Here is a 25,826-nt window from a genome sequence, read left to right on the forward strand (position 1 = left end):
TATTTTTTCCTAGACTATTTTCGTTCTCGTTAACGCGTTTGGTAATTGATCGTCTAAGTGATCCTGCGTAACCGGGCACGTTGTCGCTCATCGAGATATTTGTTCGTCTTCGGTGAACCGAATTCCAAGGAAAAGCATTCTGCACCTCGTCCATCGCGTCGATACCAAATACGGACGAAGGATTCGAAGTTTCTCGTACACAGTGAACGTAAAGACTGTCGATCGCGCGAAATCGGTTCGGTTCTCTCGGTCCCCATTACCGTCTATCGCTTGTTTTCCCATGTAATCCGGCGAACGAGTCTACTCGGAGATTTCGCTCGCGGAAGGAGGATGGAAACACCGTTTGACAACCCCTTTTTCAGCGGCGAGAAACGTGGATACGAGAGGCGATTGGAAGGGTGAAATCCGAAAGAAAACCAGGTGTACGTGACCGGCATAATGCGGACTCGAATTTTTCTAGACCGGGGCAATCTTTAGCGATGGCACGCTGACGTGTACTACAACTTTGGAATAAATTTACAATTCCTCGTATCGTGTTAGCGTTAATATCGCTCCTATTTTATCTCGTTGGCCATTTCCCTGTTTCTCCGATCGAACGCGATGATAACCGCCGTTTGGCGTTTCTCGTGTACCTACGTATCTATTATTTCTCGTGCAAACGTTCTGCGTATTATATTACTTCTTGCATATTTCGTGCATACGTACACGTAAGAATACAATTTTAATTTTACATTTATAGATTCGTACCTAATTTACGATCGTTCCGAAAGTACGTTCACGAATCGAAAAATTCAAGAAAATAACTCGTTACGAATATACCCACGACGACTGATCGAAACACGAAAAAATGTTTTCCCAATATCGAGAATAATAAAACAATAGAAACATCCGTAAGTCTTTGAAAATGAAGGTTTACGATCTATCTCGAATGAACTCAACCGGAAAACTGAGACAAAAGTTATCTAACTCGGTTTACGTTTTCCGTGCTTTCATCATTTATCTAATTGGAGGAGGAAACTCGCGCGGCACTATCCTTAGCGTATTTCTGTCTTGGTAACAATTCGAACTACCGAATCGCAGCGTAAAAGTTTCCCCGCCATCACGTTCGTGTCGGAGCATACTGCTTACACCGGGTGGATCGCGTTTAATGACTTCGTCATCGATTTTACGTCCGTATATTCCAGAAGCCAGGAAATCCAGGGGGATTAACCCTTCAACCGGTTCACGCGATGGCGAAATTCGCCGAACACTGTACGCAGGGGGTGAAATTCATGCTACGGGGCGTTTCGAATATCCCCGGATCTCGTCCACAGTACCGCCCTTAGCACCGGGCAAACGGGCCACTTGCCCCGGACTCGAAATATCCCGCGCTTACTGTTCGTTACTTACACGTTTTCTAGAAAATAACCAGACGCCACCGATCGAGGCGCCTGTAACTTTTTTTCTTTCAACGTACTTTTACAACTCTACCTATTCTCGCGATAAATTTAAATTAGAATTAATTAATTCTCCACCGAAAAATCGTACACCGAGCTCGTTGTTGTTCGTTACTTCCACGTTTTCTAGAAAATAACCAGACGCCACCGATCGAGGCGCCTTTAACTTTTTTTCTTTCAACGTACTTTTACAACTGTACCTATTCTCGCGATAAATTTAAATTAGAATTAATTAATTCTCCACCGAAAAATCGTACACCGAGCTCGTTGTTGTTCGTTACTCCCGCGTTTTATAGAAAACAACCAAACATCATCGATCGAGGCACAAGTGTATCATTCTCGCGAGAAATTCAAGTTAAAATTGACCAATTTTCCATCGAAAAATCGTTCGTGAGAAAAAAATCCTACAGCAGCGTAGCTAAGTCCATTTTAAAGAGAAAAGCTTCTTACTTTCTCGTCCCTGGGAACGCCCTTCGACGCAAAAGAAAAATATCAAACATATATACACGAGATAGAGATCCAACCGTGCAACCTCATCGCAGTATACCTCGAACGGCACACTTTTCCTTCGAAATGCGATAATTCGGGGAGGAAAAATCCTACACCAACTTTCAATGGCTCGTTGCAAAGGGGAGACTTCCGCCTTCGTACTCGTTCCGAAGCGAACCACGAGAAAAATTTACCGAACCTCGTGGAATTTCTCAAACTCGGAGGAATTCTACGAAAATCCTCTTCGCTCTCCCGGCCTGTATCCGACTACGAAAACATCTTCGAGAAAATAGTATCCAGTGGAGAAACTCTCCACTTCCCCCTTCAAAACGAGCCTAGACACACAATCCTACCATTTTTCTTCCCAAAGTTACAGCGATTCGAGTATCGATAATATTTCCGCTCGGAATTAACCAATCCTTAATTTCCCTACAGTGTACACATACCGACAAGATGAAAGCCGTAAAATTTTCTAAGTCTTTTATATAAAAATTTTTTAAATCTTCTGTATAAACGATCAAAGATTTATTTCGATTGTCCACCCCAACCGAAAACGTTTCAATTAGATCGGATCGGAAATATCGGGGTTCCACGATCTCTATGCGTTTCACTGCTCGATCGTTTCGTTCGCGGGGAAAGGAGCGCGCAGGTTGAGCAAGTTGGCGGGAAAAATGGAGAAAATCCGTGGAAACGAGCACGCGCGATTTCCACTCGTGGAAACGTCCCAGGACACTTCCGGCTGGTAATTCTCGTCCGAAAGTTTACTGCGCTGCGTTTTAACCCGATGGAACGTAGCTCGGTCCACCCCGGTTCGCTCTATCGGTTCTCGGTTTTCTATCGGACGAACGACAAGAGATCTTCCTCCGAACGATCGAACGAGGAACTCCATTCCACCGTGGCACGTACCGTTCACGGTTTACGCCCGAGAATTTTACGATTTTAGCCCTCTCGTGCTCGCAATGGCCACGATCCACGGGGTTACAACGACCGAGGGTCCCACTCGGTCTACTCTCGCTATCGGGGACGAACCCCGAGCAGCTATCGGGCCTCTGTCACCGATATACGACATTATGGTAAATAGGCTTTCGGGATTGGCGAGGAGGAGAACGACAACGGGGAGTCAGAGTGACGGTTGCAACGATTCGTAATTTCTGTCTTGGTGATATTTTGGAGCTACCCAAGGGGGTACAGAAACTGCATCGATGGTATCGTTTCCCCGAGAAATGAAATGAAATATCGATTTTCAACGCGGGTGCGAAAAATAATATGTTCGCGGAATGTGCTTGTCTCGCTCGGTAATCGATCTCGAAGTTTAGAGACCAGCGAAGCAAGACGATGGCTATCGAAGATACTCGCTATCGTGGGAGTAGAAGTATCCGTGGGCTGGTGAATTTTCCTCGCAGGAAGTATTATTATTCGAACGAGCTTGTTAAGGAAATTAGAGGAACGCGCACGCGACGCGTCGAAGTAATAATTACACGATTACGTAAAAATTATCTCGGCCGGGAGCTGTGCTTTGTTGTTTAAACTTAGCATCGAAAACAACGCGATCAGAACGATAGAATAGGAGCGCGGTAATTGACGAAAGAGCGATGGAAACTAAGAATAAACACGAAAAATGATAACTGATGAAGTAACGAACGGATCGTTTAAGCTTCTTGGGAAGATAGATTTTCTTTAAAATTACTCGACGAGAAAAGGTTGCTTTTCCCAGAAATTATCCTCGAAAGGATCCAACGTTCTCTCTGATATTTTATAGACAATTTCCCGTCGCGTCACGGTCGTTCGCAATTTTCGTTCGGCTCGAAGCGAAAAGAATCGTCGACGCGAACGAAATTTTCCGATCCGTTCCATCGTATCGCAAAACCTTTAAAACGGAAGAACAGCAGAGTGTGTTCGCGTTCGCGTTTAAGTAACGCTGACGGCTCGACGTAATACGTCGTCGTCGTCGTCGTCGTCGTCGTCGTCGTCGGTGGGGACGCTCGACGAAGCGACGACGACGACGTCGTTGTCGCTTTCGTTCGGTATCCGTCCCAATTTTCCGCAGCTCGCTCGGAGGGTACGATGCTCTCGCACGGAGATTTCTTGTATCGGTCCGTGGCTCGCAAATTGGAAACCAGACAGCCGATTCGCGGACGAGCCGCGTAAGCAAGAACGTTCGAAACTTAGGCGAGAGACAGAGAGAAAGGAAGCGAGAGAGAGAGAGAGAGAGAGAAAGGGAGAGAAAAGAGAGAGATAAAGAAAATTGGCTCTTACGGGATATCCATCCCTACCACCCCGTTCACCGGGACCAGCTCCAGATACGATCTCGCTCACGGTCTCGCGGAGAAAATTAAAAGCTGATATCGTTAAACCGCGAAGAAACCGAGCCCGAACTCCCGCCGATCGTAAATCAATCGCGACTTAACCGTCGAGCGGTACAAATAAAATGGAAATGAGCCCTCGTGAAGCAAGCGTGGGAAGTTGCCCCCGAATCGAGTCATTTTTCAAGCACCGGACAAAAATTCCACGGTTAGGTAGTTTAAAAGGCGAAGCGACGCGGAACAAAGTCCCCTCGGACTTTATCTTTCCTTCGAACGACCGACCCGTACCACCCAGCTACCGTAGCCTCGCCGAGTGAGTTCCCCGAGATAAATTGGCCGGAATTGTTAGCTGCTTTTTAAAAGTCTCGACGAAGGGGACGGATCACCGAAACGGAGTTAAACAAACCGTATTACCCTTTTACGCGCCCTTTCGATCCGTTTAACGCTCGATGGTTATTCACCAAGTATATTCCAATGTTTACAATCGTACAATATCCAATATTTGTATTTATCTTCCAGTAATTCCAATTACACGGTGTCCAATATTTTTATTTGTCTTCCAGTACTTCCAATTGTACAATATCAAATATTCTTATTTATCTTCCAGTATTACCGATTGTATTGTACAATACTCGATATTTTTGTTTGCTTCCCAATTTGCCGACGAACGCATCTTTCCGCAAAGAATAAAGATACCGAATCCTCTTCGCAACCGATTCGATCGATAATTTTATGACGGTTGTTCGTTGATAAAAAAAATTGAATTTGTTTACATAGGAAATCGGTAGGTGTAATTTCGACGCAAACGAGAAAGAGAAATTAGCGAGAAAGAGAAATGCATTTCGAGAATCTCGATCCCGCAGCAATTAGAAGCGAGCATTTACTCGCGCGCGGTGTGTGACGCTAATTTATCAATTAATGCTAAAATGATCGATAGATGACGGAAATGTATATACTTATCTATCGATCTTCGAACACCAAGGCCAACGAATGATAAATTGCGTGTTTTTTGCGAAGTAGTTGGTAATACATACGTGCTCAGTAATACCCAACTAATACTCGTACTTAGGCGCGAGATAAATTGAATGCGATTTAAGAGAACGATTAAGCTTATTGCTTCGCGAGAACACCGCGATGTCTCCTTATCGAGCGATAGTCGAATCGGAGACATCGATTTAGATATCGAGTAACAATTTATTTCGTCGTCTGCGTTCGTCGTAACGAACGCATTCAATATCCACGAATTAAGTTGATACGCGTTTTCGTAAACACGAGAATTCCTTTCGTTAATATAATATGTATCGAAAATGAATTCCACTATATGTAAATAGCCAAATATTCAAACTCGATTTTTTATTCGTTACTTTTCTACACGTTCGTGGTTCGAATAAAATAAATCGTCAATTTCTTGCGTTCAGCAAGAATTTTGCCCGTTTCTATCGGTTCTTGGAATATCGCGCAAAGTGCATCTCGGTGCATCGGGACGCGCGACGCACTATTTGTCAGGCGAAGTTGATGCACTTGCGGGAATACAGCTATTTGCTTGCGCGGCAGGTTCAAGTTGCGGGCTGTTCTAATTCCAAAGCAAACATTTCCGATCGATTGGCCCGCGTAATGTCCGCTATTAATCGACAATTTCGCGATTAAATTGCAAAGCGAAAACTTGAATAACGGACGAACCAGCCCGACCCTACACATTACTTTCGATATTCCTCACTGGGTCTCGTTGGAAGAGTGTAACGCCAAACGCGATAAGATCGATAGTAAATATCGTTGCAACGTTGAATTTACGCTATCGATGATCCGTGCGAATTAACAATAATGCGGCAATTTATTTACCAACGAAGAACAAGGGGGGAAAAGAGCCTCGTGGAATCGCGCTCGCGATAACGACCATCGTAAATAAGTTCACGGGAGCATACCTGTTTATTTACGCGAACGAATGCAATTATAATCGCCCTTGTTAATTAATAACGTGCCCGATAAAAGTTCCAAGAACGTGTTGTTATTGCTAACGATACGGGCGAAAGGATACAGAGAAATGTGTTATTTTCTCGCTCGAGAGCATTATTGCGATCAACATTCCGCCGTAGGGGAAAGACTATTAATATTAATTCGTTCGGTAGTTTCTGCAACCGTGACCGTGTACACGCGCAAAAAGAGCTGGTAATGGGCTACTGTGCGTCGATAAAACGATAGTTTAACCTTCCGTGCCCGAGTCACTGATTTCGATCGAACTCTTCGTCCCGAAGACGCGATAACGCGCGCAGTGATGCAACTGTTGCACCACGGTCCGGAAATATAAGAAAACTGTCGAAAAAAAAAAAAATGATAAATAAATTTGATCATCCACTGTAGCATCAGAGTGCTCGTTGCCAAGATTTACTTTTTCGGAAGCAGAGATCTCGATAATTGCGATTTTCAATCAATCCACCTACATTTTTCAAACCCTTTCTCGTCTTGGTTAGGGAGAAAATTTGTTGCAATGTTCCGCTTCAACGACGATAGAGACATCGGTGAATACGTCGAAACGCAAAGTGACATTCGTTTCCTTCGATTTAACCGCGACCAAAGGGCCGATTGGTACCCCTCGAGGGGTAATCGACCAGCCGATTCGTGATTCGTCGTTAACAACTAATCTCGGTAATTTGCGCGAAGGCCGAGGGACGTGCACGGACACCGGTGGGCTAACGTCATTCCCTGTGATTTATACGATGGCGTCCCGTTATAATGCCGGTCGACCATAATGCAATTCCAGGGGCTGGACGCGCAGGAAGTGACACGAAGAGCAGGGACCACGTGGTAACCACTGCGCGCGGTTCACCAATGACTTCTCCCTGCCTACGAACGGCCAAAACGGCCCTTCGTTGTTGCAATACGCGAAACGCCAATGAGAGAGAAATGTGGTGCGTTCCGAGATGGAAGAAATATCGATCGAATTTGTGTATCGGTTTCGATACCGTATCCAACGATTTCGAGTAGAGATTGCGCTCGAGATTTCTATTTTAATATAATTTTATTATTTCTATTTTAATATAATTTTATTAGTTCTACTTTAATATAATTTTATTATTTCTATTTTAATATAATTTTATTATTTCTATTTTAATATAATTTTATTATTTCTATTTTAATATAATGTAAAAAATTCTAAAATAGAATTTTAATATAATTAAAATAGAATACGCTACTACGGTGTACTTTGAAAATGTATATTTCTCAAGAAACTACATTTTACGGAGCATTGCACCACGCGTGCATTGCGATCCAGTTTGCAACTGAAATGCATTTCGCGAATGATACAGTTGTAGAAGTGTGTTAAAAAAAAATTGGGTACCCCGAATAATTTGCAGTTGCTTTTTATAAAATGTGGAAGTAACTGAAGATAAATATAGGGCCTCTTAAGCCTCTGTCGAATTTTTATCGATGTAAACAATCTTGGCGAATTTTTAAACCTTTCCTGTTCTCTCGCGATGTTCACGAGCGATCTTTTGTCAATTTTAACACCATGCAACGAATTTACGCGCCTTTCGCTTATATTTTAACAGGTGTTACGTTTTATTTTCCTCGTGGTTCTCATCCGTTGATAAATCGAATGGTTAAATTAACGTGAAATTGTGTCGAAGGCATCGTTTCCAAGAAAAAGACATTTGAAACCGGTCGAGTACGCGTGCACCTAATGACTGGCATTACGGATTCAGCTACGGACGTTTAAAGTGTCTTCCGTACACCTTGAGAACGTGCTAATAGGTAAGTATCGATAGCAAACAAGCCCTGACATTGTATCGCGTACAAAAACACTAGTCTGGAACGGCATTCGTAATTCCAGTCGTTAGGTAAATGTACGCGTACTTGACCGATTTTCAAACGCATTTTTCTCGAACACTATTTCCAGCCGTAAAAGAAACTTTTACTACGAATTGAATCGAATCGATTTGTATATTTATCTAACGCGAAATAAAACTCATAATTTTCATTGCATCTTTACGCGAGTATTATAAATAAATCGACGAACTTCTTCCGATGGAAACGAGTCCAATGGTGACTTCGTTTAGACTATTTTTAATTAAACGTTACTCAAATACGTACCAATTACGAACGTTTAAAAATTGACCGAACAACGTCGTGTTTGGACTCATTTCTCTCGGAAGAACATCGCCAATCCTTCGATAACACTCTCGTGAAAATACGACACATAACAATAACGATAGTGAGAAAACGAATAGAGTACAGAGCACGGAATACAATCTAGCGAATAATCGTATTTTACCCAACTTTGTATAAATTTTCATTTTCATCAAGTGAACGAAAATTCGATTCCAATTACGTATTTTACCGCTCTCGTCGATAAATCGACCACTGTACCGTACAGTGTGATTTAATGAACGCAAACGGGGGATAAAAGTGCTAATATTTTCTCCGCCGTTATACAAACATAGAAAATAGGATCGGCGAGGGAGATAAAATTTGATTTAAATTCGGTTCGAGTAAATTTATTGATCCATTGTCGACAAATTCTTTCCCTCTCAAAAAGAAAAAGAAAAAAAAAATTTCTCACAGAATTTCGAAATATTATATAACGCGCGCGCGAGAGATAACAAAAGGGGGCAGAGGATTCGAAAACCTAATGGAATTAGGATTTCGACGAGCCTGTATAATGCGAAACGGAGGTGTGTTTTCTCGTGGGAGTGTTTCGCGGTATAATATTTATTTCCAGTGGTAAAGAGCTCCTGGTTGGTTTCCTTTCGGAGTATTTTCCCACCGAAATTCGTGTCTTCGTCTCGAATCGAACGATTAATTACCAAGAACAAGTGATAAACTAAACACACTCTCTCTCCGTTTCTTTCGAATGGATTTAAATTCGTCGAGATTCAAAGCGCGCTAAAAGGGGCTGAAAGGGACGACGAAGGGTCGGGGTAGTGAGGAAGAGGTAGAAACGAACGAGAAAGATAATCGACGATGGTTAGGGTCAGCCCGAAAGTTACAAGAATCGGAGTGCCGGAATTTACTCGATTTGGCGAGCTCGGTATTCACTCGCGTCGCCCCCGAACCTCTTCAATCCTCCCTCGTTTCATCCGCTACAATCCACCGGTAGGGGTAAAGTATGTACCGTCTTCGTTGAATTTCAAACGAACCAACAAATCGAACGAAGATCGCCATGAATCTTTTCGTTCCGGTTGCCAAAGACAACGTGGACGTCGGGTTTCGCGAAAAGCGAGGGTCAGTCTCGGCGTTTGAACGATCTATAACCGAGGCGAACCGACAAACGATGAACCCTAAGGGTCGCGAGCAAACAAGACAAAGAGGAGAATCTTACTACCTCGAGCTGGTCGATATCGACGCGTACAGTGTAAACGTAACGCGCGAAATTTATTTTAGTTTTTAATTTACAACCGTTGACGCCAACAACGACTAATTAACAAGAATAGACGATAAACCGAACAATCTCTCTCTCTTCGTTTCTTTCGAATGGATTTTAATCTCTTTTTTCGCTGTGCAAGGTGTACCTGTACGAGCATTTTCCAATAAGTAACAGTCTCAATGAAAGGTTCGTCTTTCTTCGATCGATAACTCGTTAGCAGCGCAACGGTACGAAGTCGTTTGTTTAAAATGTTACGTACGGTGATCGTTAACGTCGATGTCTCGAGGGCAAAAAGAAATTTTCCGTCATCGTTTTCCCGTGGAAATTCCGCAAGACGACGAACCCGAAATCGATGTCTGCTTCTCGGGACAAGAGTACGACGAGTCGTTTCACATTCGTATACGCAAATTCGAATCGAACGAATTCACCACAAGTTAGCGGGAAAATGATTACCGGTCGCGTGTTCCGTGTTGATTGATCGATTTACTTCATTTCACCGGTAATAACTCCTTGAGAACGAAAATCTATGTAGCAATTAGACATTCGAAGGTTAGTTTGTGGAAATTGATCGTCGAAATCGTAAAAACGGATTCGATTAACGATGTTCTTCGCATCGAGACGTTATCAATTTCCTTGAACGAGGAGACTCGGACGTTTTGCGGTCCGTCCAAGTGTTTCTTGACCTTTTTGGATCGACGATGCACTCTGAATTTAACGAGATTTCTACGACGTAGAATAATGTTTAAAATTGCTTGCAATCGTGGCACACTTTCGCGTACGTTTTCCTGTTTTATGGGAGAAACGACACTGATGAATATTACGGAGCCAGGTATAGTCGAAAGAAAGTAATCCGTTCGCTTAACGAAAATATAACAAAGTTCTAGAGATATGAAATACTTTCCAAACACCGATCCATCGTAAAACACTTTTGTCAGAACGTTAGAAAAGTTAATAAGACGAATATTGAAATTAATCAAGACGGTGAGAAGAAAACGCGACGGCTATCGGAGACGAGAGGAAAATTTAAATTTTCGGCGAAACTTTTATCATAACGTGGATATTATTCTAAAAAATCGTGATAACTACTGACGAGTTGCTTTATTTTTCGTCCGTATCCTAATACGTTTATAGGGAAGTGTAATCGATTCGAGTGCAATAATTCGGATGAAAATCCACGGAAAAATGAAACGGTGAAATACCAAGACAGCATCGGGGGCAATTGGAAATCGACGCGCGGCCAAAAATATAACACCTATTTACATATCGGATGCGCCGAAAAGGGCGGGCAATTTGCAGGAATTAGAGTGCAGCGTGTAACGCGACTAATTGTGGAATTAATGGCACGGTTGTCGCCGGGTCTCCGGCGGGAGATTACCAGCGATATTTAATCGTGAATTTGTTCGAACCGTTAGCGATCAATGGCGTCGGGAAAAACGCGTCGATGAATATTTTTCGACAGCCCGAAATGAACAGTTGCGTCAAACGCATGCATTCGGGAGAAAAAAAAATATTTCGCACGAAAGACAACGCTCTCCTGCCCGGTGAACAAAAATAGAGGCAAAAAAAAAAAAAAGAAAATAAATCGTTAACTCTTTGACAATGGAAACTCGATAAACTGTTGTATAATTTTCGAGAAATATTATTTTCAGTTTTTCTATACCACGTTCTGGATAACGTTAGGTGTGTACCATTGTGCACGTTCACCTTTCGCACCGATTATTATTCAATATTTACAATTACCTACATTGTAACCATTTGTGCACAAAACTGCATAAATGCATTTCGTTCGTTTCGTTCCTCTTTCGAATTATCTTCGCGAGGACCCATCCGAATTACGAGTTACCGAATAATGAAATTCGAAATAAAATTACTCGAAATGAATGAACTCTCATCCGAGAAATTAACTTTTACTGTACTTCATACTTTTACTTGTCTTTACTTTGTACCGGTACACTTTGAAGCTCGAAATTATGGCTAAAGTTAACGAAGAATAATTAGGCGGGGAAACGACTTTCGAAGTCGTTTCGTGTTATTGCGTATAAAGTCAAATTCATTGCGTATCGTTGTTTGCAAATTGTAAACGTTCGCTGTTCGTATCGGTACAGGGACAATGCAAGATAGATTCACGGGTTGTTCAGAGTCGAGATAGAGTCATGGGTGTTTTAATTCGTTGGAGATGGCACGCTGTTTCGCGTGGACGTCTTTCTATAATACTTACGTGTCTCGTGTCAGCCGCAAGAAGGGGCGTGTGTGCCTGCAACAATGAGTGCCCAGAAAATTAGACCCAGAAACCCCCGTAGAATTCTTTATTTTTTTTGTTTGCTTTCTAGGGAACTTCATGCTTCGACAAAGACTGGTCGTCGCGTCATCGAGGGTACGAACTCTCGGAGGAGTAACATCATGCTGCCATGCGATTGCACGCATCGGAGGGGGGGCATGCAAGGGCGCGGAGAACTACCACGTGCCCAATAATCGAATCGAACGCAGCCTCTTCTGTGCGCATCCCTTCGAACGCTGCGAAACAAGCCGTTACTTCAAAGAAACGTTCCCTTCTATCGGCCAGAACTTGTTACAAAAATCGAGATGCAATAGGAGGCCGTCTAATAAAATCGTTAGGAGTTTTGTGTTGTTTCGTCGACAATTTATCGAAGCGCGACGTCGGAAACTACGGAAGTTGTAGCTTGTGATCAACGTTTAGAGACAGTGTTTTGAAAAAAGGAACGAATTTTCGTAATTCGAATAAAACGACGAGCTAACGCATGCACAGAGAGTACCAGTCTCTCGAGTGTACACAGATTCCATTAACGGGGATCGTTTCCTTTTTTATACAATTTTGAAAATTCAATTTTTTCTAGATTTCCTTAAAATTAAAAATTTCAAAAGTATCACCCTCGAAATATTAACCAAGACAACGTTCTCCGTGGAGCACGTTCCAACGCTCAAATTGTTTAACTCTAAACGCCTTTCTCTCGAAAAAGGTTTTCCAACGCGATGGTTAAATTTTCTCAGAAAATTTCTTTACTAGATTATCTTGAAATTCGAATCGTGTATTCCCGATAACCGATTTGTTTCTCCAAAAGCGTGAATGTTTTCTCTGTCGAATTTACTTTCGTTTCGATTACGTTCAATTCTGACTCCGTTTCATCCTCTGCGACTAAATTCGAGCACGACGATACCAGAACGTTTGTACAATCTACGTGAATTAAGATTTTCTTAAAAAAGTTATCAGAACACCGTTCGAAATGTATCTTCTTCTACGTGTATCGAACGTTCCTGTCGAGCATTCCGTATCGTCGTAAAAAATGTCCAAATATCGGTATTTCCATCGGCTCGAAGAATGGTAAATATTCTCTCCCGATCGAATAATCCCCGGTGACTGAAAACAACGAGGCGATGTCCTCGTAGGAGAAAATTAATTTTTCAATGCAGTTTTCGACAGTGCGTCTGGCGCGTTTCCCTCGCGAATCGGATCGAATCGATTCGTGTTTTAATTTAATGACGTTTGCCCCGCACCCAGAGCGAAGTTTGAAGCGAGTCACGTCGCGATGGAATACGTAAAGGGAATCTCGATAGTTCGAGAAGCGGCAAGCGCGAAACGTGGTTCCCTGGTCTCTCGAGGATCTCGAGATTTCGAAACTATTTTGCACATGGTAAGTTTTCCGAACGAGGAAACGTCCCTGTGGACCGCGACGGGGGAAAAAAAAAGGAAAGTTTCCCCCAGTGGAATGACGATCCATTTGCCCGAACGAAATTATTTTCCGGTGTCGAATTTACGCGAGAGCGCGAAACGGTCGAGAAGCGTTGGAAAATTTCTGCGGAAGAAACTGTTACGCGTTCACGAATCTTAAGATCGTGTCGCGAAACTCTTTCGACGTGGACAAATTTCGAAACATCGTGAACTTGCCATTCGACATCGTCGAAAATTGAACAGTCGCGTTATCCGCGTGGTTTTTATTCGTTTCGAGAATTTGAGGCCGTTGTAGTCCGAAAATACGCGACACTTTCCCTCTTTTCTTTAGGCGCATTTATTTTTCTCCGTTTAGTCAATGGCTGCCAGCAACGTCCCGCAGATACAAACCGAGCACAGCTTTTGCTCGTTAACGAAAGATCAACCGAGCTTTGCGGCTGGGAGGGCCGCTTAATCGAGACGCGTTTAATTAAATCGTTCTGCGAAGGTGTAACGAAATCAATTTTCGTCATCCGCACCAAAAACACTGATCTCGAAAAGATTCCTCGTAAGATCGATTATTTTACACGAGGAGATCTTCAATTTTCGTACCCATTTTTTTGTTTTTTGATAGTCCACTTTTTATAAAATCAATTTCCCAACTTTCGATCCGCATCGATTCGAAAGATCGATCATTTCACCAGGCACTCGAACTACGCGATCCACGCGGTTAGATCGAACCACGTCGATTCAAACTCCCCTTCTTTTTTCGCAATGGTTTCCTCGAGACGTTTGTTTTGACGAATGGTATCCCGCCCGAAATATTTCATTCCTTAACTCGGAAACGAGTGATCGTAACAACGAGGGGAAGATTTCCGTTCCTGGGACGTTGGAGAAGATAAAACGAGGTTATGTGGCTCGTTATCGCCCCGCGAGAAAGAAAGGGTGGGCAGTTGGGGGAGAAGAAGCCGCAGTTGCAGCCACTCGACGAGATGATCGAAATGAATCACCAGCCCCTCATTTCCATCGGTTTTCCAACCGCCCGTGTTCCCCTCTCCCCGTCGCCCACCACCCGACCCTTCTATTACACCGCGGGGCCAATTCTAATCGAAATTTATCGAAACTTGAATCGATTTGTGCGCGCGTTGCGTACGCGCGACCGCCAGCGAATCCTCGGGGCGCTATCGCTCGAAAGGGAAATTTATCGCGCGTGTATCGTTCGCGAGTCCATATTATTCAAATATTTATGAAACTGTTTCGTACGTACCCTGTACGAACGTTTCTGCCGGATGATTTTCAAAACGAGAATTCAAGAATCCTCGGTGACCCGACAACGAACAACGTTGATCGATTCTACTGTCCCTGTTCTAATACGATCTACCGTGTACGAAACGACGAAAATTGACATTTATCACGCAGAAAACTACGCAATAGTAACTACGGTAAATAGAAACTAATTCAACCTTTCACCGTTGATCGTCTCTTTTTCTCCTTGCCAGTTTCGAAACGCGAAACGAGTCTCGTCTCTGTCTCACGGAAGTACGCGTATAGTTCGCTCGAGGATTCCCATCGGTCGATTCAAAGTTTGTCGATACGACCGAACTAAAGGTCCACGAATCGTCGAGAGGCACCGCGTCGATTACGTATCATTCGTCGTTCCCCCTCGATGGTCCCGAACAAGCTTTTTCCACGGGGCATCAAACGGCCCGTATCCCGGAACTCGATCACGGACGATAAATAAGACCACCGCGAAATAACAATAGAGTAAAGATAGCGGACAGGTAATTTCCTCCGTATTTCTTACTTTGTACGTCGAGAACAATGAAAAACGTCTTGCGCCGGGCGCAACGTGACGGGAGAAAGGTAGCCTATCACTCCCACCCCCGTACGCCCCACCTGCCCCTCCTCTAGCTGTCGCTCACCCCTCTTTTCTCATCCCGTTCGGATAGAGACGACGATCAACGCTTCCTCGATCTCGTTCGGAGAATAATTTCGGAAAATGGAGCAGCGACCCGCGGCTTCCGACGGATCGAAGTCCTCGATCTCGAGAAGAATCGGAAAGACTCGTTCGTTCAACAAGTACGCCCCCGATCGGGTGTAAAGGGGATGGGATCGACGACGATAATGCAGTTGCTTCGCGAAGGAATCCCGACGATTTTGTTATTCATGGAGCGAACGCGCGATGGGAGAATTTAGGAACTTCTCGTACCGTTCGGGAGGACTTTTATTGCAAGTTTTTTCATCTCCTAAAGGGAACGAAGAAGCAAGTGGATAGGAAATGAAAATTAAGACGTTTATCTTGGGTAACGTGGTTCGATTAAACTTGTGTGTTATTTTGCGAAGGGATTTGGTTCTCTAAACGACGAGCAGAGAAAACAATAATCTGTGCGCGCGATTTCGGGAAAAATAACGGGATGGCGAGGGTGGAAGTTTTTGCTTTAATTTTGTATTTTGCTTGAAAAGAGAGACATGGAAAATTCACGCGTGCGAAGGAATTGTCGGTGAGAGTGTATCGGGGAAATCGAGAACGCGGAAAATCGATAGGGATTACCACCGAATCGGTGTCGGAGTGTCCCGTATTTTCTTTGGAGAAAATTCCTGAAATGGGGAGGCGTCGAAACGAAAATATGAGAGCGCGTTGCCGCTCGCGAGAGAAATTCCGAAGGCAGCTCGGCGAGGAAACGTATCGGGTAGAATACGTATCGTCGGGGAGATGCACTTTTCCAAGCGGAGGAAGAAGCCGATAACGCGGATATTTTATTACGGGGAGATCTCGGTCGTTTCGCGGAAAATCGGAATCGAAGCGGGCAATGAAAACGCGGGAGAGACCGCGCGCGTAAAAAATACGCAACGCGAGTCGCGCGTGTGAAACTGGATACTCGGGTCGCGTATGTATATTTATTTGTACGTTTTTGCGTCTTTATTTTCGCAATTCGTCGTCGCGTAATACTCGTTGCGTCTCTCGTGTTTCCGGTGAAGGGGCACGAGCCGACAACCTGACCGCACGCACGAAACGAACAACAAATTAAACGACGGAGATCACTTCCAGTGACGATGGAAATGATTTTCTTTCGGTACGGTCAACGTTTACAAATACAAGTATCACGAAACGATAATAATTCCAGATACGACGAGTAACAATTCTGGAAACTGTAATTCGCTACGATATTGTTTTCGTTCGTCGCTCGGTTTCGGTGATTCGATCGAGAAAAAATATATCCCGAACGAACGAAAATGAGACGCGAACGGCGTCGCGGACATTTTGTTTTTAACCCCCTGGTCGAATTTCCATCATGATTTCATCGACCGTTCGAACGTCTAGGCGATTCTTCGCACCTATCGCGTCGGTGAAATTCAATCCTCGGATTTTCCCGCGGGAAGAGCTCACGGTTCCAGCCGGGAAACACGATAGGTTCATACGCGGTGCCGAAATAAAACAGAGTAACGCAAGCACCGATAATGGTCTCGTTACCCGGAAGATAATCGGATTCTCGTCGGTTTGTTTTATTAAAAGCGTTCCTTTTATTCTCCGTTCGTCTATTCTCGGACCTCCACTCGTAAATTTCCACCGCCGGTTTGTACTTAATTTCTTCGCTCGGAAACAGAGAGGTTTCGCAGTTCGTTAAACGTTCGATCGTACCGACAAGGAAATTACTCTTCGCGGTAACGTTTTCCCGGTCGTTTGAAAATAAAGCAAACAATGAAAATTATAAGTTCGGAGGTGAAACGGAAGCAAGAAACGTATTACGAGAGTCGTAGTTGCCCGCGAGACGAAGAAGAGGAGGGGGAAAGAAAAAAAAAAAAAAGAAAAAAGAAGAAGGAAAGGTTCTTTCCATCGAAGAACCGCTCGTTCGTCGTGCTGGGAAAAATAGAGAAGAAAAATGTGGCAGAGTGGAGGCGAGGGCAAAGAAGATGGAGCAGGCCTGAATGGTAATTAATTACAAGGCTCGCCGTCGCCGGAAGCTCTCGATTCGCGATGCGCGGTGGAATATGAAATTCAATTAGCTTCCACGCGAAGCCCACTTCCGGGCCGGTCTTTCAGAGAATTAAAGGCTCCGGCCGTGAGGAGGAGGTTTCTTTGTCGATTTTTCGAAAACTTTTTTCCACACCGCAGAAACGTGCGGTTACGAAGCTTTCGTTCGCGTGACAGCGGCGACGATTGCTCGATTCGAATTTATAGGAAAATTGCAGCATCTCGTGATACGAATCGAGACGTAATCGGTCTCTCGGTGAACGTAGTAATTCGTGTACGGATTTTTTCTGTTTTTTTTTTTTTTTTTTTGGTAATGGCGGAAACGGTGGTTCCACCAACGATGTTTGTACAGAGCTCGTGGCGCGTACCGTCGCAAAATACACCGTTCGTTATCTTTCGCCGGAAGAGGCCACCGGATCCCTCCACGGCACGCTGGAGGAAAATTAGCTCGGGTCCCGAAAAAGTTTTCGTTTGCCTAAACAATTCCTTCGTTTCGTATTCCTCCGCGGCGACTGCTACGTTCTTGCAACGTCGAGGGCAGGGGATACTCCCTTTCGAACGAAACGTAACAAAAATCATTCTACGAACGACTATCCATTGTCGCTTTATTTACCCAATCGGGAATGTATTCCTCGGATTGGTTCCGATTCGTTCAATATCGATGTACCGCCACGGTACTGCTCCGTTTATTATACCGGTTGTGCAAATAAAAGTATTTAAAGTTCGACGGATTTATCAACGAAGGAAAAATGAATTTTATTCGAACACGATCACCGAAACCCGAATAACAATTGCAAATATAAACGGATCGACGAATAAAAATGTTCGAACGTTACTCGCTCGCAGGGAGATTGAACTTTTCTCGGTAATATTTTCACGTAAAATTTCGAACGTTATCCGTGCTGAGAAAATCGCGACAAATTTCGAAATTGGGCAAACACGCGTTTCTCGAAACAATCTCGGGTTATTTTATTTTTTATTTGTTTTTTTCTTCCGTAACGTGCAGTGGACAGGTATTATCTCGTGTTTCGTACATTGTGCAAGAAAATAATCACAGTCGAACATTCGTAGATTTCCGTACATTTACCTATCTACGCGTATCTATGGAAAGCCAAAAACCGGTTCGAAGAGAATTAAGATTCAACAATACACCAGAAAGAATGAAAATTGCATAATCGCGCCTCGAGTAACGTCTCTATCGCTTTACACTCGACTGCTCGTTTTTCATTTTAAAGCTGTTCTTTCTCTTAAATTCATCGCCACATTTTCCTCTCGCTCTTAATCCGTTTTCGTACACTATATTCTTTTTTTTTTAAATTACTCGCACATTTCGTACTCGCAAAATATCTACATTGCGTGTACCTTTATTTTCCATGAATTTCGAAAATTTCCTACGTTTCCGTTTTTCGACAAGTATCCAACGAATTTCGGTTAATTGTTTAACGAGCTCCGTTTGTTTTCTCGGAGCGAAGAATCGTCGGCGTTCCTCTGTCCACCACCGCGAATAAACAAACGCGAACGAAACGTAGGAATCTTAACGAGACGATTCGTAGATGCAGATACGAATAAAACCGAAGAACTGGATTCACCACGGTGTTAATACACCGTCGTTTGCGCACACCCTCCGCGAGGGTGGTAGTTTTCTTAGGAAACGGAATGATTCGGATTCGGTTACATTTACACATTTATGGAATATCGATTTCAAAGCTCTCGAAGGGACGAAACGGGTTATTCATAAGTATTCATATATTCCTCGGGCAGATTCACCGTGGGCTAGACCGTGTCAAAGTCGTCGAATTGCACAGTGGATTTCGATCAACCGGGCGAGGACAAAAAAAAAAAAAAAAGAAAAATTGAATAAACGCGGCATTATCCGACGATTACATCAACGAAACCGTACGGAAATATTTGACAGCGTTGGTATCGCGGCGTGGATATCGATCGTAAGTACCCTCGGTTACAAATTTATATCATTTTTCCTCGTAAATACCATCGCCACCTAGACAACGAAAAATGGGATTTGTCCACGTTTCGTTCGTTTCACGCGAAATCTTTTAAACGTAAACGTTACCGGCGAGCTTCGAACGAACCGTGTCCGTTTGTATCTTGGTTACGCTACATTTGTTTCGATAATAACGAACAATCTATACACGCTCGACTCTCTCGTAACACGGTACAACGTACTTTTGTAACACAATTTCCATACAGAACGTTGCTTTAAACTTGGACAATCCTCGTGGCACAAATAGATCCCATCGCGTTGTTTAAATTTCGCTCAACATCGTTCTCGGTACAACGCGGAACGATTAACCGCGTTATGGGACAATTGAACGTGCATACGATACTTGTACACGCGAATATCGAAACGATTATAAAATTGTACGAAAGCAATCGAGCGATTCGAACGATTCCACCGGAGAGGATCGGAAGCAGCGAGTTGGATTCGAATTTCCGCGAGATGAACGCGAGACGATAGACATCACAATGGTCGCCACTCGAGAACTCTCGAAATCTTGTCCAACCGATGCGTTCGTGGTAAGGTAGACGCGAAGAAAATTGCCCGAGATTTTGCGGAATCCGCGGCCTGGCCCTCCGCGCTGTATATGCGGTAAGTTTAAAACTCGGGAACAACTTGAGGGAGCACCGGAATAAAATATGACTCATCCCTCGTACCAGAAAAGGCACGTAGGTAAATCCTTGCTGTAGATTTGAAAAATGTCCGGATATAATTCTTCCGCGCCTTCGTGGCTCATCCCCCGCACCGCAGCCAACACGTAAACTTTCCAGGCACGAAGGAACCGAAGAAGCCGAGAGCAATTCTTCTGCCTTGGGGGGAGGGGGGAGGAGAAAAAAAATTCTATCTCCGCCACTCCCAAGTTGCGTGAAAAATATTATTTAGAAACTGGACCGAAGAGTAATGTACTTCCCCCGCGTTTCCCCACCGCGCGAAACCATCCCGGTAAAAACCGGTTAACAATACTCGAGGCGTCTTCCCGACAACGATATCTTCCGCGATGCGCTAAAAATGCATCGTCGATAATGCATCACCGGAGACTACGAGTTTCGCGATACCTGGAACGATTCTAGGAACGTTCGCGCGTTAAAATAATCAATTTTAACGATAAGATTCGCGTTGGTTTTTATCTAGGGAAATATTTCTGTTTACTTATTTATCGGAAATGTGTCTTATCGATCGTAAAGTCTATGGAAAATATTTACGTTCGTCAAAGAATACGTTCTACGATCTAAAGTCCGTGATGCAACGATACCGTAACTGTGACGCGATCAATGGTTCTTCGGATCTGTCGGTTTTACATCTCGAATATGCGTCGTCGGTACGGGATTTATCGCGTTACGAGCGAAAGAATACAATAAAAAATTATTCGAAGATATACCGCGTTCCGTGGCGGGCAACCGTTACACCCAACGTGTCACGATTATGACACGGTGTCGATTCTGCAAGCACGGGCGCGGTAAATCAGCCACGGTACACACACTTTGTTGTTTCAGCGACAGGTGTGGCTTATTGACTCGCGCGATACAAATCCCGTAATCGATCCGTAAAACACACAAGAGCTTGCTTCTCAATGCCGAAACTTTCGACCGGTACGATTAAAGTTTCGTTTACAACGAAGCCTCGAGTACTTCCGTAATTATGTATGCTCGAGGACAGTTACTCTCCCCGTCGTCTTCTTTCTCTCGCGTTACACGTACACGTACCAAAAGGGTCCTCCGGTAAAATAAATAAATAAATATGAAAATATACCGTTAGCAAACGGTCGAGCTCGCTTCGTTAGTTTCGCAAACGTTATCCAATTTGCGAACTCATTTACTCCCCAATGGTGAAAACTTTTCTTCGTCGAAAAGCAACAAACATCGTTGAGGGTTAGGACGTTAACAGGACGCGGCCAAAGCGGTAGCACTTTTTCGAGGGTTCTATATGAAATTTAATTACGCGTTATTCATCTTCCTGTCGCGTTTCGCTTCGTCGTAAAAAACGACCCGGTCGCTCTTTCATCCTTGACGCAGTGTTTAGCTTTTTCGCGAAGCTCGTAGAAAACGTTTCAAACCCCCGTGTCCGATGAAAAGCTTTACGAACGTTTCGTTGCGCGAACGGAACGTTGCGCGTAACATTGTTTGCCAGATGTAAATTCGAAAAATTTACGAATTCCCGCGTCTTCCGTAAACCCAATATTTTCGTTGAGAATCGAACGTTCGGATTTTTTGCCAGGAAACTCGAGCTCGATAGCGATCCCTCGTGAAATTTAACAACCGAAAATTATAAATTGTATACACGTTGGCGGGAATCTCGTTCGTCGAATAAAAGATACATCGGTTGTATTTTCGAACGAAGCGATCCTATATATTATTTGAATCCGGAAGAAATTATTTACATTCGTCGAAGGTACAATCGTGCACCGGAAGATTCGTACCAGAATTTCGAAAGCACACTCGTCGATAAAATAGCTCTTTAAAACCGTTTGTTTTTTGTCTTTTTTTTTTTATCATTTTCCATTTATTCGTTAAAAGTGCATTGTATTCGACGTGGCGTTACTTTTACCGAACAACCCGTGCTGGTACGATTCAATTTTTGGTTTTATCCAGAATAAACGATTGGACGATATTCGGTGGAAAAATGAAAAATATCGAACGATAAGAAAAACAATCGTCCCGACACCCGCGATAAATGGTACAACGATATTTTCGTCCGCGGAGTATCAACTACGAATGGGAACGTAAACTTCGCCAATCCCGATCGTGGTGAACGGTATCAATGAAAGTTGCGCTCGATAGAGTGGAAAAATGGTTGCATTATCGGCCTATCTCTACAATTGCATTGGAATGTCTCGTAATCGAGCGACGGGGGCCGTAGATAACGCCCTCGTCGCGTCTTATCGGTTCGTCTTTATCGCAGCCGCGGGTTGCTGGCCGCGATAAACTGGAAGAATCTATCGTGGAAACTCGTCGAGTTCAAGAACGACCGTGATCGTTGTCAATTATCGAGCGCGAGTGCCGTATCTTCGTTGAAAACGAGTTAAATCGATTAAAATCCAAGAACCAGCCGACCAGGGACGACCGCCCCTCGTAATTGAAACTTGCTTTCGATCAACGATACCGGAAACCATCCACGAAGAAATCATCTCGCCCCGATGTTACTTTCGATCAACGAAGCTGGAAACCATGAACGAAGAAACCGTCTCGCGCTACCCTTGCTCTCCATCGTCGCCATTTCTAACGCAGTACACTTACGCGTGGAGAAAATTTTTAAAAATACGCACGACGATCGAAGCGATCGTATACGAAAGGTGGACGATTGAAATTTGACAAAGAACCGAGAATTTTACCAAATAGATAATCAAATGTACCAAAGGTTCGAGAAATAAAAATTTGTACATCGAAACGAATACTTCGGTTCGCGTTGCAACCTACTGCCGGTATTTGTACGTTGTTCACGGTGAATTATTCAACCGGAAGTCGCGTTTGTAATTATCTAATAATAAGAATGATTTTACATCCGACCGATTGGATTTCGTGGTAATTTTTGTTTCATTGCGCCACGAGCTCGATAGGTTTGTCTCTCTGTTACCTTATCGATTCGGATACAGAGAAGCACTGCAGACGGCATCGAGTGTACTTGCGTGTTAATTGTCAGTCGCGCGCGCACCATTATTAAGCAATAATGTCTCGCTCCCGGCATCGAGTCGGGAGAAACGGAACGAAATAGGTATCAGCGTGTTTTCTATCTTTTTTTTTTCAACAAAGCAAACAAACGCGGTCACCGCTTAATTTTAATTAATACCGTCGAGAGTGATTAACTCTCCGTCGGCTAGAACGCGATAACAAATGTTTACGAACGAAAAGCCGATATTCGGTTTGATCTATTTAATATGTATATTGAACGAGGGGTACGAAGTATCTGGTATCGTCGGTTTAATTGAACGCGGGGCTTCGTTCGATTTATTTAACTAATTTATCGCGCGGCCCCGATCGATCGATTATTCCTTTCGCCGGACAATTTTCTTCTCTACGGTTCATCGCGAATCGTTGAATCAAATTGAACTCGTATCGGCTGCACGAAACCGAATCGAAGTTGCAATTTGTCCAGGAAGGTCGTCGAGTGAATCGTTTCGACGGTATTGCGTGTCTATACCGTGTAAATATTTCCCAACGAGAAAGTTGCAACGTTGATTATCGCGGAAAAACGGTTCGTTCGTACGAACGAAAAAACGATGTTTTCCGCATAGTTCTCTAGGTGGATTTGCCGCGCGACAGCTACGCGGTTCGTCGCTCGGCCGATTGTTCAATTTTCGTTCCGTATCCACAGCACGGACGATTTCTTCCAATACGGATTTAATTCCAACATCTTTACTGCACCGTTAAGCTGCACCACGGTGCATCGGCTACTGTTCAGAGTACGATGAACCGTGACGCTTCTAATTTACAATTCAATCCTATACGAGCGGACAGGTTTAACGATTGTTTTACATATTAAAAGTTCGTCCTCCCTGTGTACAAGTCGAGTGCGATCCTCGGTTCTCTCTTCAGCTGTAACGTTTCCTCAAAGTTACGAACGCGAGTTCGGTACACTCGGGACGATACTTTCCGTCCAAAGACTCGACGAAACGGAATACTTCGTTTCGAGTATCTACCCGTTCATCGGGTACACGGTTCTCTTCTTTCCGCTTCGAATTCGGTCGATCTCGGTGCACGAACAATGGACTCGATGTTTTCGACGACGAGCGCGTATCGATCGAAGGAAATAATTCGAAATTTCCGCGCCCGGTTTAACACACGATATTAGGACAAAGGCCTTCGAATCCGGGGTGGTGGTGGTGGTGGTGGTGTACTCGGTCGAAAACGTAATTGCGCGAATTCCCGAGCCGTGCAACGAACACTGACAAATATCCGGTACACCCGGTGAAAACGACTCATGGTCCGACAAGCAGCCGCGGGAGATAAGTCGCAGGTTACAAGTGGATGGCTACAGAACAATGAATGCGGAAGGACGGTCAGAAAAGGTCAAAGCCTGGCTGGTATTGGCTTTCGAGGCAGCAGACTGGTCAGTGTCCGTCCGGTGAAATACGTCCGCGAATACGAACGGCCGTCCATTTGTCGGCTGTCCGTGTCTCCCTGTACCAAACCCCCCTCACGGACCTTGCCCATCGAGACAGCGCCTTCCCACGGCTTCGTACTACCCCCGAACCTGGCTGCTCTCCATTTCTCAGCCGGTCCAATTTAACGAGAATGGCCGGCCGGCCCCCGGTGCACACCTACGGATCCATTCGTACGGATTTACCCGTTGTCGATAGCCAGGGATTACGGACTGCTCCAACTTCCGCCCGCCTTGGTAATCGTCTTCCGAAACGGGCCATCCAGCTCCATAGTTACGTAGAACTTGCTATTTAACGCCGTAACGGTCGAATATTGGCCTCTCGATCTCCACCGTGGTGGACGACACTCGTCGAGCACCATGAACCGGAGTCAACGTTTTGGGTCGATCGATCGGAGAGAAACCGAGTCGATTTTTTTTTCTCGCGTTTGGACGACGAACGAACCGAAGTTCTTTATCTTCGAAGGATCGATCGGAAATGTTGTTTCGCGTCTCGTACGCGTGTACCTCGTGCGATACTCGACACGTTCGTCGAGGTACGAGGTACACCGGAATCTTATCTACCACTCTCGTTGACTGGAAATAAATTTGGCAATTGTCGGCCAGCTGTATTTCGTTCGCGAAATTCCAAGGGATCAGAAGGGCGGTCGGGTTCCTCGCACGCCAACGGGAAACGTATTTTCGCTCTTGGACGAAAAATAGCTCGCGTAAACCGGGGTCGGTAATACGTTAACGGTTGGAACTCGCGGACCGAAAATGGACGAGCTCGGTACGGGAGGAGCTTTCGATGCCAGACGGAAGGTCCAACAACCGTGGTGGCTTAGTGGCCGGCTCCCCTCGTCCTGGACCATTTCTCAGGACTCGAGGCTCCCTCGAATTCGCGCGGTGCCTTGTCCACGCGACGGTAGAAAAATAACTTTTACCGGTATCGGGGCAAACGACGCGTCAAACGTTGTTCGAGCCTGGCTTCGAATGTCTCGCGAATTTCCGGTTTCTCTTTCGCGGAGATAAGAGCCGGCTCGGACCGAGCAAGTGCCAGCCAACGTTGCTCCCGTATTTTCAGGTTACGTAACGACCAGAGGAATGCGACTGAAATTGATAGCCGGGTATACAGCCAACGCGGTATACAGGGTGAGTCGGTTCGTAGATTATCGCCTCGAGTAGCTCCTTTATTTTCGATCTTGCGTGGATAAGTCGCGATTCCTCCTGAACGAACGCGCGCTATTTGTCTACCTCCGGTGGACTCTCGAGAACGTTGCTTCCGTATCGATTGGAACACTTCCGTGAACATTGTTATTATTATTTATTTGTCGAAAGGGTAAAACCGTTCAATTCGTAAAATATTTACGAACAGATCAAACGATTAAACTTCGTTCGAGTTGAGAAGGTGAAGCGAGTTCTTCGCGAAGACTTCGAACGAAGGTAAAAAATTTCAAACGGATGCAATAATTGTTCGCGATACTTACATTCGGCGTAGAGAGAGAA

General features: G+C 44.3%; 1 protein-coding gene across 18 annotated transcripts in view; it reads right to left on the bottom strand.

Moving 5' to 3' along the window:
• Positions 1–25,826, bottom strand: part of LOC143144991 (disks large 1 tumor suppressor protein-like) — a 796,996-nt gene that overhangs the window by 174,509 nt on the left and 596,661 nt on the right. For 15 of the 18 annotated variants that reach the window (XM_076307933.1, XM_076307928.1, XM_076307927.1 and 12 more), the window contains one exon: positions 11,809–11,844. The exons of the other annotated variants lie outside the window; for them this stretch is intronic. In XM_076307933.1, the coding sequence (XP_076164048.1) occupies positions 11,809–11,844 (36 nt within the window). The remainder of the gene's footprint in view (positions 1–11,808; positions 11,845–25,826) is intronic. 18 annotated transcript variants of the gene reach the window in all.

This window comes from Ptiloglossa arizonensis, chromosome 3, assembly GCF_051014685.1.
Source record: "Ptiloglossa arizonensis isolate GNS036 chromosome 3, iyPtiAriz1_principal, whole genome shotgun sequence".
NCBI classification, from domain to species: domain Eukaryota; kingdom Metazoa; phylum Arthropoda; class Insecta; order Hymenoptera; family Colletidae; genus Ptiloglossa; species Ptiloglossa arizonensis.